Raw genomic sequence first — 13,154 nt, forward strand, 5'->3', positions numbered from 1 at the left:
CGAATCGATACCCACATTAAAACATTCTTGAACACTATGAGAGCTCTCTAAGCCTTGGTGCAGAAGATCTGGCCTGGGTGCGAGCTTTACGTAGAACTCAGTAGGGGTAGGGTGGGAGGGTTCCTAAAAACTTGGAGTTGAGGCTCAGCCATGTGGACGAGCGCCATCTTTTGTTTTTAGAAATAATTCTGGAGAGCTAAGCCATGAAGCCTTCTTTGTTCGATTGCCTTTTCGTTGTTATGTATGCATCAGTTTCTGTTTTGGCAAACGAGGAGTCAATTAGCAACGCTACAGAGAGATCAGCAAAAGATAAATCATCGGACAAAGAAGACGCGCAAATCTCAATTTGTATCCTTTTAACACAGCGGTAACTTTTAATCAGAATCAAGCCTAAAATATTAAAGTCGCATTTGCGAGTTTCCTTGACTCAAGCTTTTCAGATCGTGCGATTTTTAAGCAAAAACGCGTAGAGCAAACTCTCGCTGCAGAGAGTATACTAAAACTTAATGACTACTCCAAACAATATAAAATGGTTGAAATTGTTCTTGAAAAATTGTTTACGGTGAGTGGATGGTCTCCTTTATTGCAACTGAGGTTGAATGGACTATATCATTCGCTAACACTTTTAGAGTTAAATAAGTGTTGGTTTGAGACCTTGTTCGTTGAAATGCAATTCCATTTGAAGGCGTGAGACGATGCAGTGTTCAAGGGATTAAGCTATAATTTTATTAGTAAAGTGGCTATATTTACCCATATTTACACATTTGATTCCCGTCAAAAGGGAGAGCACCAAGCGTCTAGGGACGCTTTCACCTTTAACCCTTTAACTCCCAAGATCTGATTGATAATTCTCTCCTCTAGCTGCTATACATTTCCTTGTAAATTGGTTATGAGAATTTGATGTTCAATCAAGATAATATCTTGTACCTGATGAGTTTGAGTATTCTCACTAGCTGTTTGGTGGATAATGTTTGCATACAATAGAGAGAAGTCAATTGTTAATCACTTTTGGTAGTCAAAGGGTTAAGATCTCATTACATAATTCTCCTTACTGTCTGCCATACAATTCTTATGATGATGGTGCAGAGAATTTACAACTGAATCAACTAATAATCTCCTGATTGATTTTTTTTATTCTAATCACTTTTTGCCTGATATTGTAATGATATTGTAAGGAGCAATTCTGTCCCGGTCACTTGTGGGATTTAATTAAAAGGGTTCACATGCACTGTCTTGTTTAACTTTTCAGACTCGATATTAACTTTCATGTTATTTTTAAAATTCTTTTCATGTTATTTGTAGAAACTTTCAATGGATTATGTGATTACATCTCTGACTCTTTTAAATCTATGGTCAAGATTTCAATCTCTTCTGTCATTACTATTATTAATCAGTATTGTTGCTTCTTAAAATACATTTTATTTCAGGAACATGACTTCTGTTATATTTTATTACTGGTGTAAAATAATTAATGGAATTTATTCCAACTTTTATATCAAACAGTAAAATATTTCATCCTCTGCTTCACAGGTATTACAAGATGCAAAGGTGAAAGTAACAGCATCAAGTTACATACCTGGACAAGCATTTCCTACAGAAAAATCAGAGTTAGAAGGTATTTAAAATCCTTTGATGTTCACTTATTTTAGATTTCACTGCACTGTCAGAACAATGAACAATGTAGTGATTTCTACTGGTTCTTACACAGAGGTAAATGGTTCTAACCCTGATAGAAAGGGCTTTTGATTAGTAGACATCTATAAACACAAAAATGGGGTTAGAGTCTTAGTGAAAGAGTAGAACTGAAGGAGAACTGAGAGACAAAGCTTTTCCAAAGTATATTGCTTTCTCCTTTTCTCTCACTTTTGCTGCTCCACAAAAATGCATCTCTTATTTATTACTATTTCCAGCTTTAGCAAATGTTCTGGAGAATACTGCCCTGTTTGGAGATATTCTTTTGCGACTACCTGATATAACATACAAGGTAAGATCATACCATCAACACAGTGTTGAGGGTAGAAAAAGGTTTAAACGTGACTCATGATTGAGTTCAACAGAGTTGAGTTTACACATGAATTTCACAGAAAGACAAGGTTAAATGAGATTTGAAGTTTTTCCTTTGAAATTTGTGGTGTGTGAAATACTGATTAAAGTACACAAGATGCACGAAGTTTTCTAAAAACAGAATCAGCACACCCCCTTTGCCTCTCTTGCTGTAGAAGTGTGCCTCTGCAGCTCAAAGAAAGGCATTTTGGGGGTAATTTAAATGGCTGAGTACAAGTTCTCAGTATATCTTCCCAGAATTAATGTCTATTTAAGATGTGTTTTTATTTGTTCATACTATTTCACATACCCAGAGTTGAGGGTGAAAAAAAGAGTGATCCAAATATGCTTTGTTCCATGATTGTATTTCCTTAAGGTGTACACTAAATCCAGAGAATGGGAACTTCTGGCCAGATGGAGTCTAAGCTTTTGCAATGAAACACACATTTATGATGAAACAGACTCCAAGTTATTACATTTGGTGAGTTATATTTTAAAGATGTGGCATGTTACGAAGTGGTGCATCCTGTGCAACAAAATTCAAAGTCTTATTCTACCAAGTGATGAGTTTGTTTCTTGTTTTTGATGGTAGATGGCACAAGAGTTAAGACTTGTACCAAGAGATCCAAACTACATCAATCCATATAGGCATGTTGGACACAAAGAGGTATTGCAATTTCATTTTAGGTTCTTTTTTTTATATTTGAATTAGACAAGGCATGGAAAAAATGATGTAACATGACGAATATAAGAGATCCTCACAGCTATGAACACTACTGAACTAGTAGTTGAAATAAGACCTGAAAAAAAATTCAGGCCTGTATGGGATTTGAACCCATGACCTTTGCAAGACTGTTGCAGCGTTCTACCAACTGAGCTAACAAGCCAACTGCCTGAATTTTTTTTTTCAGGTCTTATTTCAACTACTAGTTCAGTAGTGTTCATAGCTGCGAGGATCTCTTACATTCGTTTCTTCACTGCTGTGCACATGTATGATTTTCATATATCTTCAATCATTATTTCATCACTTGGATGGGTTATTTGGATCCAACATAATGACCAGCTCCCAGTTGGCTTGTTAGCTCAGTTGGTAGAGTGCTGCACCGGTACCGCAGAGGTCATGGGTTCAAATACAGTATGGGCCTGAATTTTTTTCAGGTCTCATTTCAACTACTAGTTCAGTAGTGTTCATAGCTGCAAAGATCTCTTAAATTCGTTTCTTCACCACAGTGCACATATATGATTGTCATATATCTACAATCATGATGTAACATGTTTTCATTAAATTTCAGGGTTTGAAAGATGGTCAGAGTAAAGAGAAGACTTCTAACAAAAAGAAAAAAGAGAAAAAGAAAAGAAGAGGTCCAAGATTAAGCCATGCAGAATTGTAGGACTTATTGTTATTACTACTATTATTGAAATAAAAACTTTTGTAATTAGTTACTCAGTTGATTGTTGTGTTAAAAGAATACTAGTTTGGTGCATAACTGATACCATTGGTTTTGGAATGGCCTAGGCTTAATTAAATTTGTGCTTCTGGTCAATGGTAGGAACCATGCTAATCAATAACTAATTTTATTTAATTTATACTATTACACCATTGTACTGTGTAAGGGAAACAGCATTACACTGTAAAACAGCAAAAATGCAGATGAAAAAACACAGACGGAAAGGAGAGTCACCAAATGGCCACACCAACAAACGATCCTAACTTTAATTTGTTTTAATCCTTTCGGCTTCACTTTTTGAATGACAAACATTTAAGTGAAACTGATCTCTTTTGTTCCTCATGAAGGACACTTACTGGTAATAAATGGTTTTGTGGAAGAATGAATCCCTTAACTGATGGTTTAACATTTAATACATACAGATATTTTACTCATTGCCCATATTTTTCAAGTTCTGTCTGCAACTCATGGGCATGCTCTATGTTACACCATCAAATAAGGTGTATGTAACAAGAGATAAGAACAAAATAAATCAAATGTAATAACTAAAAAGATAAATGTGAAATAAGACACAAAGACAGACAACAGCTTTGGGAGTTTCTGCTAGAGCTTTACAAAAGGTCAGCCCCTTACTTGTTTGATGTTTGCTAAAATTGTGTTTTTAGACCAATTTAAGGGAGTTTATGATTAGTAGTGAAGTCAAGTTTTACTCCAGAGAACGCCTTACATTATTTTGCTACATTTATCAGTGCCACTCTTTTCCGTAACAATGTTCATTTAATGGAAAGTTCTTTTCAGAATACCAATTTACATTTATTTATTAACAATAAAATTTGACAACAGGAAAGCATTCAGTCTTGACCATTCAGTGATGTAATGTCTTCTTCACTAAGCACATCTGCTATGAACACAACAGCTCAACTTTCAAGAATTTTGTGTGGATTGAAGAAGACTTGAAGCTTGTTTGGAAGAAGTGTTATTGTTATTGCTCTTGCTTCAAATGGCTCACCATCAATTGAAAACCATGACAACTACGAAGAATGAAGGAAATATTAGATAGCTCATGTTAGCCAAAAGAGTTGCCCAGTCAATGGATTATTTCACAGACAAGTGGTCAACACCATCTGAAAGTGAAACTATGTGTACCTTTTCATCCTTTGGCTCCAGTTTTAGCTGTTTTAACTTCAGGGATTTGCATCCTGAAATAAAAAATTTTAGTATAAGAAGTAACCTAACAATATTTATTATAAAAACTGAAGTGTTTTACAAGGATTTCCAGCCTGATAGAAACCGTAACAGCACACGTGAAAAATTACGATATTTTTTTCATGTGTTTGATATCACCAATCAGCTGCTGACACATCACTTGCCTTTCCTGCCACTCATGAGATATCGAGTTTTAGACTCGAAGAGAAATGCCATATCTAAGTGAAACCATTTATTTTATTCGTATTTAATACCTAATCATTTTCATCATTACATGGTAAATGTATCAATTACTGATAACTACACACAAACTATTACTTGGTGAGTCAGTCATCTGGAACTTGTGTTGTTTTTCTTCTTTCTCCATCTTCCACCTTTCAGATTGAAAGAAAAAAAATGTCCTGGTCAAGAGGCAATCTCTTAATCATCAATTTAATCAAATAATGTCTGATTTCGATACCCAGTAACTTATTAATTTTTTCACAGCAATTTCATATTGGATGTCTAGGAAATTCTAGGATGGTCGATTTAAATTCATTGAGTTCTTTATGTGATTTGTCTGAAAAACTTATGCCACTCTTTTCACCAATCAGATCCCAAGCTAAAACCAACTGAGACTTGGTTACACATTGAGCTCTTAACCCTTTAACTCCCAAGATCTGGATGTTAATTCTCCCCTCCATCAAGTACACTTTTCCTTGTAAATCAGTTAAAAGAGTTTGGTGTTCGATCAAGATAACAACTTCTACCCAATAAGTTTGAGCATTCTCATTACATGTTTTCTGGATAACATGGATATTATAGGGAGAAATTACATGTTAATCACTTCTGGGAGTCATAAAGGGTTCAAAACATTAAAATTTTATTATATAACCTACCCACTCTGAATAAACTCAGTCTTACTGAGATCTGATGGCCAGACATCTACTCTGAGGAAACCATCAGTAGTCTGCAAAATTGACCCACAAATGAAAGTGTTAATATTATTATGGCTCACACAACTTAACAATACTAACAGACTTAGGTAATAGTTTGCATTTTCTTCTTGAGTATAATATCATCAAGGCATTCCAAGAATGTCTCGTACCAAGTAATCTTCTGTCCTGAATGGCTCCACAGACAAGCCAAATGTTTGGATGGGATTGGTAATCCATCCGTCACTGATGGCGTCGCAGCTTTTTTCATCATCAAGATACCTTTGTGGTGCCTGGTTGAGGCTCTCACAGTTGGTGGTTGCAAAACCATGGGGCATAACCCCTTGCTGTGAGTCTGATGAAACCTCTGTTGATGTTGTTGGGTATGATAGTATTGTGTCAATGAAAGGGGGCCAGTCCTGCATGAAAAAAAGAAATTAAAAAAAAAAACATAAAATGAAATTCTCACCCTCAAATTCCTAAGTTTGGGGGGAGCAGTGATGGTGCAAGCCATCAGATCTTGGGACTTAAAGGGTTAAAGGAAATAAATTGTTACATCGAGAAAACACCCTTTTGTTTATAAGTTCATCTGACTATGTTCTCACCATATGTGCTGGAGAATTCCATTTTGAAATTTACAGAAGTTACAAGTTAATCTCCTTTGTAAGTTACATGGTTAAGGCAAAAAAAATTACTCTCCTGTCTCAGTTAGAGGCAAATGTTAGAAAAATGGGGAGAAACATAGACTGAACGTACCTTCACAGCTGCCACAAGATAGGAAAGTTTTCTTCTGAATGGGCCCACAATCCAAAATCTTCCTCAAATAATTGAAAAGAGACTGATCACACATAAAAAAACTGCTTTATAACACCTGTAATCCGGCTTTTTTTTTTTTTTTTTTTTGGTGGGAGCATAATAGCATTGCTATTATTTCATGTCCTGCCTAAAGAACACCTGATCACAGATACCCATCCTTATCAAACAAGGGATTAAGTCAATTTTTGTTATTCATAAATGCCATGAAAGACACCAACACTCAAGTTTACAATGACAGAGAAACATGCTCAAAAGAAACTGTAATGAATATCCTGAAACAACTCACTTATCTTCCTTTTCATTGGCATCTCTAAAAGCACCCCAATGAAGCTTGGACATAGCAAATGTGGAACGACCTTCATCACCCTTAACAGGAGCACAAACACAACAGTATTGTTATAATAATCACTTTTTGATGATGTCAACAAGAATATACTAAATTTTTATTGTAACTCAACCTTAATTTCCATGACATCTACTGGTTTAATGTATCCCTTAACAATTGCCAATGTTGCATTTCCAATCCTCCTGTAAAAAAAAATTGAACATTCAATGTTCAATATAAATAAATTATCTTGGTAAAAGCCTGTTCCAGGCAATCAGTTGGTAAAACAGAGCAAAATAGAAAACAGCACAATAAAAGTAGTGGAGTGAAAAAGTACAATAGGTTTGGCTCAGGTCCACTACACAACCAGACCAAAACCTCTGTTAAATTTTTGCTCCTCTGCTACTATTGGAATATTTATTTTTAATAATTGTGCCTTGGTTACATTCCGGATGTCTGGAACAGGCTACTGTGCCAAAAGTTAACGAGTATAGACACATGGTTTGTACCCTATTTCATAAACAAATTTCAAGGACTTTTCCAGGACTCAGATCAATTTCCTTCATGACTCCAAATTTCACCTTAATGTAAAAATCAAATTCCAGAATTTTCCTGGTTTTCCAGGAGCTGTACAAACCCAGTAGACAAACTTATCACTCACATCATCATAACTTTGATTGAACATCAAATTCTCCTTGCTAAATTTAAAAAAAAAAACAGTAGGTACCCAGAGAAAAGAGTTATGAATGGGATCTTATGAGTTTTCAAAGGTTTGAATGTTTCATGCTCAAATATAACTACCGGTAATATTATAAGAAGCACAGGACAACAACAACAACAATAACTGCACACAAATTGGGTTTAACTGCGAACAGTTCCTTACCTAGCTTCTGTAGCATCTTTGTTTGCAAATATCCTGTTACAGAGAGAATTATGTGCTCCAAGAGGAATCACTCCGATAGGAATCTTGGAAATTTCTTCCTAGAAATAACACACCTATAAATAAGTACAAGTTCAAGTTTTACAAACATAAAAATTGAAATATCATGATTTATATTCCACTGTTTGACAACAACCAACCTGATCACTTCTTCTGAGCAGTCCAGTCACAACCTTGAGAAATAAACGAGCAAGAAATTGTTGGACAGAAACAATTTTTCATTGAATGATGTATGTTACATTCTCATTAAAACCTCTTTTTCTAATAAATATATCTTTCTCAAAAGTAACCTGTGATTAGGCATTCTTCTGCTTTTGTACAGTAGACTACATCTGCACTCAAGCAAAGTGACCCATCCAAACCTGGACCTCTTGACTTGGAGTCCAGAACACCAACTGTTAGGTCACCTGGTCTCCCTGTGTCTTTGTACACTGGGTATCATTCATGTTGGTATAATAAAAAAAAGTGTCAGTAAGTTGATTGGCTGACCTCAAGTAGTGTGCCATCTCCTCCAGCAACAATAATACCATCTGTTTTTGGATCAATGTACTGCATCAGGGTTTTAATTTGTCCTTCGTAATCTGTCTGAGAACAAAAACCATGAATAGTATAAAAATTGACCTCTTTCTTAAGGATCAGAATCTTATAATTGTACATGAATACACTTTGTTACTACTGCAGGTAAACAAATTCTCCTTGTCAGCATCTAAGAGAATGTGTAAAGAAAAGTATGGAGAATATGCAAACTAATTTTTTGTTTTGTAAGGTGTAAGAGGTTAAAATGAGTGAGAAATCAATTACCTTGACAATGGTAACATCAAGCCCTGCTATATGAAGAATTGGTTCTGCATTTTTCTTCAACAAAGTCTCTGCACTACCACTAAAGGGAAACAATCATATTTTATTGGAATGTGTAGCGTTAGAAAAAGCACATTGATATGTACAATCAACATATCTTTTCCAGACAGCTTGCATAAACTGATATGTTACATCATTATACTTTACAGGCAACAATTTTGATTTCTCATTTTGAAACATGTAAATCTAGTAGGAGAGGCAATTTCCTGAACATGAGACAAACAGATATTGAATTATGTAGACAATCTTGATTTTTTTAGAAATTCTATTGCTTGGAATGGCCTTTAAAATAGTAATACTCAAAATTTGGTGAGTAAAGATTAGTTCAATAAAGCTTTGAAAAGAGGAAAAGAAGCCAATCAAATTAGTATCTCCAAAGGAACTTGTACCAATTTGAACAAAGACATCGACAACTATGTATTTATTTAAATCAATATTTCAATTGTATGTAAACTCAAATTTTATGTCCCAGTATTTTTCTTGGCTAATACCTGCCAGATGCTGGATTGAAAACCAAGGTCAATCTTCTGGGTTTTCTCAATGATGGCAATGTTTTGTCACCAAAAGCCTGTTGAAAAAGAAGAAAACACAACAAGTTGATAACATTTTCCAGTGAATAGTTTTCTTGAAAATAATGACTTCCTGGTGAGAGGGTGATATAACTTGGATCCATGATAATTTGCTATCATAGTGCTACCCAACATGGGCAATTACTAAAAAGAAATATCTGAAAACCATTGATATACCCATTAAACAATTTTTACTGAGACTAAATGAATTTTGACAATTTATTTTGTTATTTTCCCACTCCTAAGATACAGAGAGCCTCTAAAGGGTTTGGAAAACCAATCAATGCTCTCCCATTTTCATCAACAAAAAAACTCTAGAGACATGTTCAAACAATTTCTTACAATATTTAATGATTATTGAAAGTTGATTTTGTCATTATTCCACTCTGTGATACAGACAGTCTTAAGAGGGTCTGGAAAACCAATGTCCTCCAACTTTCATCAACAAACAAACTCTGAAGACATAACTTACTTTTGCTTCATGGCATAGTTCTCTTCTTATCATGTACTCTCTGCCAAAAAAAATTTAAGTTTAAAAAATTAGCTCTCTTTCCTCTCCAAAAATAGTAATACTCAGGTGCTTGATCTTCATAGTTACTCTCAATACTCTCTTACAGCATTAACCTTTCACACCCTAACATCAGTATCCTTATTCTCCATACTGTCTTTACATTTCCTATGGTGTTCACAAGGATAATTTATTCAACAATCAAGAGCTTCTTCAGATGGTGATAATTTGGAGCAACTTCAGAATACCCCGCAACTCATTTACATGTCATTGAATAAGAATAGCGTCTATTGTGTTATGCCTCGATCTTCAAAGCCTCCCGACACATGTAAGTGAGGCGGACCAAAGTTGCGGGGTATTCTGAAGTTTAGCCGATAATTTCCCTTATTCAAAAAAGATATCGTAAGGAGAAATACGACGCATATCATTCTAAAGGGCCCATTGTTTGTTGAATTTCAAACATGCCAAAGTCCAAGCAACAAAACAACAGTAAAATAACAAAGGATATAAAGAATCCTGCAAAATATCTGGAAAATCCTTCGTTTTTGCGCAGGCCAAGGATTTCACGATCTCCAATTAAATGATACATGTACAAAGAAATTGATTCTGTTCTATCTTAATTTTAAGCCGATAAAATCTTGCCTGTACTTATTAGCTCCGTAACTCATCAACCATCCTGCAAACAGGGCAGCAGCAATTGATTTCTTTCTGTGTTTTCGTATCGTGTAGAACCAGGGTTTTCCGTCCGCCATGATGAAAATCCTGCCTCTTCTCCAGGTCCTATCGACTGGGACGCACAACAGACTTCAAATATGTGTTCCATTGTGTCTACGAGGATCTTGCTTGCTCTGATTTTGTGACCTTTTTTAAATTAGAAAAAGAAGGTTCCTAAGAGAATAAGTGGAAAATGGTTTCTTAACGCGAAAAGGATTTAAAATTTTCGCCATGTTGTAATTTGGAGATGTTTTAGAGAGCGAAAATGAATTTAACAAATGGAATTTTTGGGAGCGAGAGTTAGAAAAATTTATTTTAGTGGAAATCGTCGGCCTGATGAAACACCAGTTTCTTTTATCAGAATTTGAGTTTTAAAATAACATGAGAGGAATAATTAAGATTGTTTTTTTTTTCTTTACACATTCGTGGTTACACAGTATTTCCTTTTTTTCCTTGGAAAGCTTCCTAAACAAATTACGCCTATTTTTTCGTCCACTATGATTAATAGATATTATGACTCAAACATTTTCAGTTTTATCTTTATTACCTCTCTCTCTGCGAGATTGGTAGTTTTCTTTTTCTCTAGGGCGTTTTTAGGCTTTTGTCTTATTGTTCTTTTCCTTTTTTTAGCATTCGACCGGCAACATCAGGTATCATTTGTTCATCTACTGAACCCACTGGCTTTTTCAATTCTTTTGACCAAGCCGCTAACGGTTGGTAATCCTTTTAGATGAAATAACACCTTTGCGGTATATAACTCACAGCAAATTCTATCTATTTATTATTCTTTTCCTTTTTTTAGCATTCGATCGGCAACATCAGGTATCTTTTATTCATCTACTGAACCCACTGGCTTTTTCAATTCCTTTGACCAAGCCGCTAACGGTTGGTAATCCTTTTAGATGAAACAACACCTTTGCGGTATATAACTCACAGCAAATTCTATCGGAAACTTAATTACTGAAGCCTTCGAGAGCAAGAAGAATTTTTACTATTGCAAGTGTTTTTTGTGTCTGTGCATGCACTTTATACTTTAACCTGCAAAAATTTCCCACGTTAATTGTATAGAAAAAGTTCCAGGCATAGAATCTCCCCTAAAAACCCTTAGGGCTGGTTATTAAACAAAGTTTATCCATTGTCACGACACAAAACCGCGTCCTTAACAATCCTCGATTTTTGTGAACATTTTATCTGAATATTTATTTTTGCAAACAGCGTGAAGAGGGTTGAGAGTGAAGAAATGTAAAATGGTTTCCGTGTTTACATAGCCTGATTTAAACACGCGGGAGGTTGGGAGAACACGAGATAAGCGTAGGAAACCACGACGCGAAGCGGAGTGGTTTCCAGCTTATTTCCAGCTTTTATAAAATAACTAATGAAAGAGCCTCTTCTTGCAACGAAGGAAAGCGAAGTGCTTGTTGTTGTTGTTCATTTGGCTTTTCGGCCGTTTCTTGAATACTGGGAAAATTAAACTCCAAAGAAAAATTAGGAAAATCTTCTTCTTCCATTACTGTACTCAAAACAAACTTAAAGAAACTGAGTTACTGCTAAATAAATAGCAGGGAGAACTCCGCGAGAAGATTCAGTATGAAAACCGTGTTTACATACGCTCATGTAAAATGGTTTTATGGCCAATCAGAGCGCGCGTGCTATTTGAATTGTTTTATAATTAATAATGGAAGGACACTTATTTAGTTTAAACCAACCTTCTTATAGAGACAGCCTAAAGCCAGAGGTTAGGTAAAACTGTGGTTTAGGTCAGAACTCGTGTGGCCCTTGGTTTCCAGTTTCCGTCACAAGTGTTCTTGTATCCTCCAGAACAGCTCCCCCCCCCCCCCCTCCCCCTTTTCCCTTACCTTACACTTGGGCAAGAAAATGGTGTACGTGCAGGTGTCATTTTTTCGCACGTGACTCGCCCTTCGGGCTTGACATGTCTGAAAAATAAATGGCTAAAAAAAAAATACGCCTGTCAGGCACATTATATCAATTTCGGCATCGCCTCAAAGAAACAAAAGTACTGAATAATTTTTCCTGAACAAGCTTTTTCTTTATATTAAAAAAAAGAGGCAGTCGGCGCGGTGTTTCGGCAAATTTTAATTAGTGATCGATTCGCTAAAAAAGTATCGTTTATTTCAATTTTTTTCGTTTTATACTTTCAAGGTAAACTCGTTTATGAAAGCATCTTTTTGCAAACATGGTCAGATGATCTGAAAATAGCCGGAAGGAATAAAAAATCAAATGGCATTGCGTAACTTCCGTCGCTGACTTTTCCCGCTGTGAGCCGCAAATGGTGGCACGCTGCTGGACCTTATGTTCGGGTTTGAGCAACGGAACCGAGCACATAAGTAGCGAAGTAACGAGGGTAAATTGAGACTTCTCGCTCCTACGGCTTCGTCGCTTGGTTCCATTTTCCTTGAACGCTTGAGAAAAGAAAACAGACAGATATGCGTTGAGCTTCGAAAACGGCTGGAGACAGCTATGTTTTGTTATCTTTGAAGTTTTTCAGTGTGAAGTCCGATATGCCGACAAAGCATTCTTGTATTACCTTTTGTTTTACAAGCACGTCTAGCGAAAAGAACAGTGGCTGGTATTAATGAGGTACACGAAACAGAAAGAAGTATTTTCATGATATTTTAGCCCACCTTTTATTCACTGAATTTTCCTTTCCCTAAACCATAAACCCTTAAAGTGACCAGCATCTAATTTCTCGTTGCAGTAACACTGCTAAGAATGAAGGTGATAGACACCAGTCTTTGAAGCTTTGATTGATAAACAAATTCTCCTAGGCAGTATCAAAGGAAATGTATAGAGAA

At 35.7% G+C, this 13,154-nt stretch overlaps 2 protein-coding genes across 2 annotated transcripts; one reads left to right on the forward strand and one right to left on the reverse strand.

Annotated features, from left to right (window-relative positions):
* Positions 1–151: 151 nt before the first annotated feature.
* Positions 152–3,797, forward strand: LOC131782432 (coiled-coil domain-containing protein 134-like). The gene is made up of 7 exons (XM_059099166.2): positions 152–348; positions 441–562; positions 1,531–1,615; positions 1,911–1,984; positions 2,420–2,524; positions 2,636–2,710; positions 3,336–3,797. Exons 1-7 carry the CDS (start codon positions 204–206, stop codon positions 3,432–3,434), a joined length of 705 nt encoding a protein of 234 aa, XP_058955149.2. The 5' UTR covers positions 152–203; the 3' UTR covers positions 3,435–3,797.
* Positions 3,798–4,248: 451 nt separating this feature from the next.
* On the reverse strand, positions 4,249–10,394 carry LOC131782431 (acylglycerol kinase, mitochondrial-like). The gene is made up of 15 exons (XM_059099165.2): positions 10,270–10,394; positions 9,592–9,631; positions 9,042–9,118; positions 8,494–8,572; positions 8,182–8,277; positions 7,833–7,865; positions 7,636–7,733; positions 6,886–6,955; positions 6,714–6,793; positions 6,368–6,425; positions 5,785–6,030; positions 5,576–5,646; positions 5,016–5,071; positions 4,638–4,690; positions 4,249–4,522 (listed from the first exon to the last, which is right to left on the reverse strand). Exons 1-15 carry the CDS (start codon positions 10,377–10,379, stop codon positions 4,409–4,411), a joined length of 1,281 nt encoding a protein of 426 aa, XP_058955148.2. The 5' UTR covers positions 10,380–10,394; the 3' UTR covers positions 4,249–4,408.
* Positions 10,395–13,154: the final 2,760 nt, after the last annotated feature.

The sequence above is a fragment of the Pocillopora verrucosa genome, chromosome 14 (assembly GCF_036669915.1).
Source record: "Pocillopora verrucosa isolate sample1 chromosome 14, ASM3666991v2, whole genome shotgun sequence".
In the NCBI taxonomy this organism is placed as follows: domain Eukaryota; kingdom Metazoa; phylum Cnidaria; class Anthozoa; order Scleractinia; family Pocilloporidae; genus Pocillopora; species Pocillopora verrucosa.

Bases quoted from the DNA above. Each gene is read 5' to 3' on its own strand.
- LOC131782432 (XM_059099166.2), top strand. From the start codon at position 204: ATGAAGCCTTCTTTGTTCGATTGCCTTTTCGTTGTTATGTATGCATCA. The intron at 1,985-2,419 runs GTAAGATCATAC...TATTTCCTTAAG, and splicing joins TACCTGATATAACATACAAG to GTGTACACTAAATCCAGAGA. The intron at 2,525-2,635 runs GTGAGTTATATT...TTTTGATGGTAG, and splicing joins ACTCCAAGTTATTACATTTG to ATGGCACAAGAGTTAAGACT.
- LOC131782431 (XM_059099165.2), bottom strand. From the start codon at position 10,379: ATGGCGGACGGAAAACCCTGGTTCTACACGATACGAAAACACAGAAAG. The intron at 8,573-9,041 runs GTATTAGCCAAG...GTTTCCCTTTAG, and splicing joins TTCAATCCAGCATCTGGCAG to TGGTAGTGCAGAGACTTTGT. The intron at 7,734-7,832 runs GTTGGTTGTTGT...TGTTATTTCTAG, and splicing joins TGCTCAGAAGAAGTGATCAG to GAAGAAATTTCCAAGATTCC.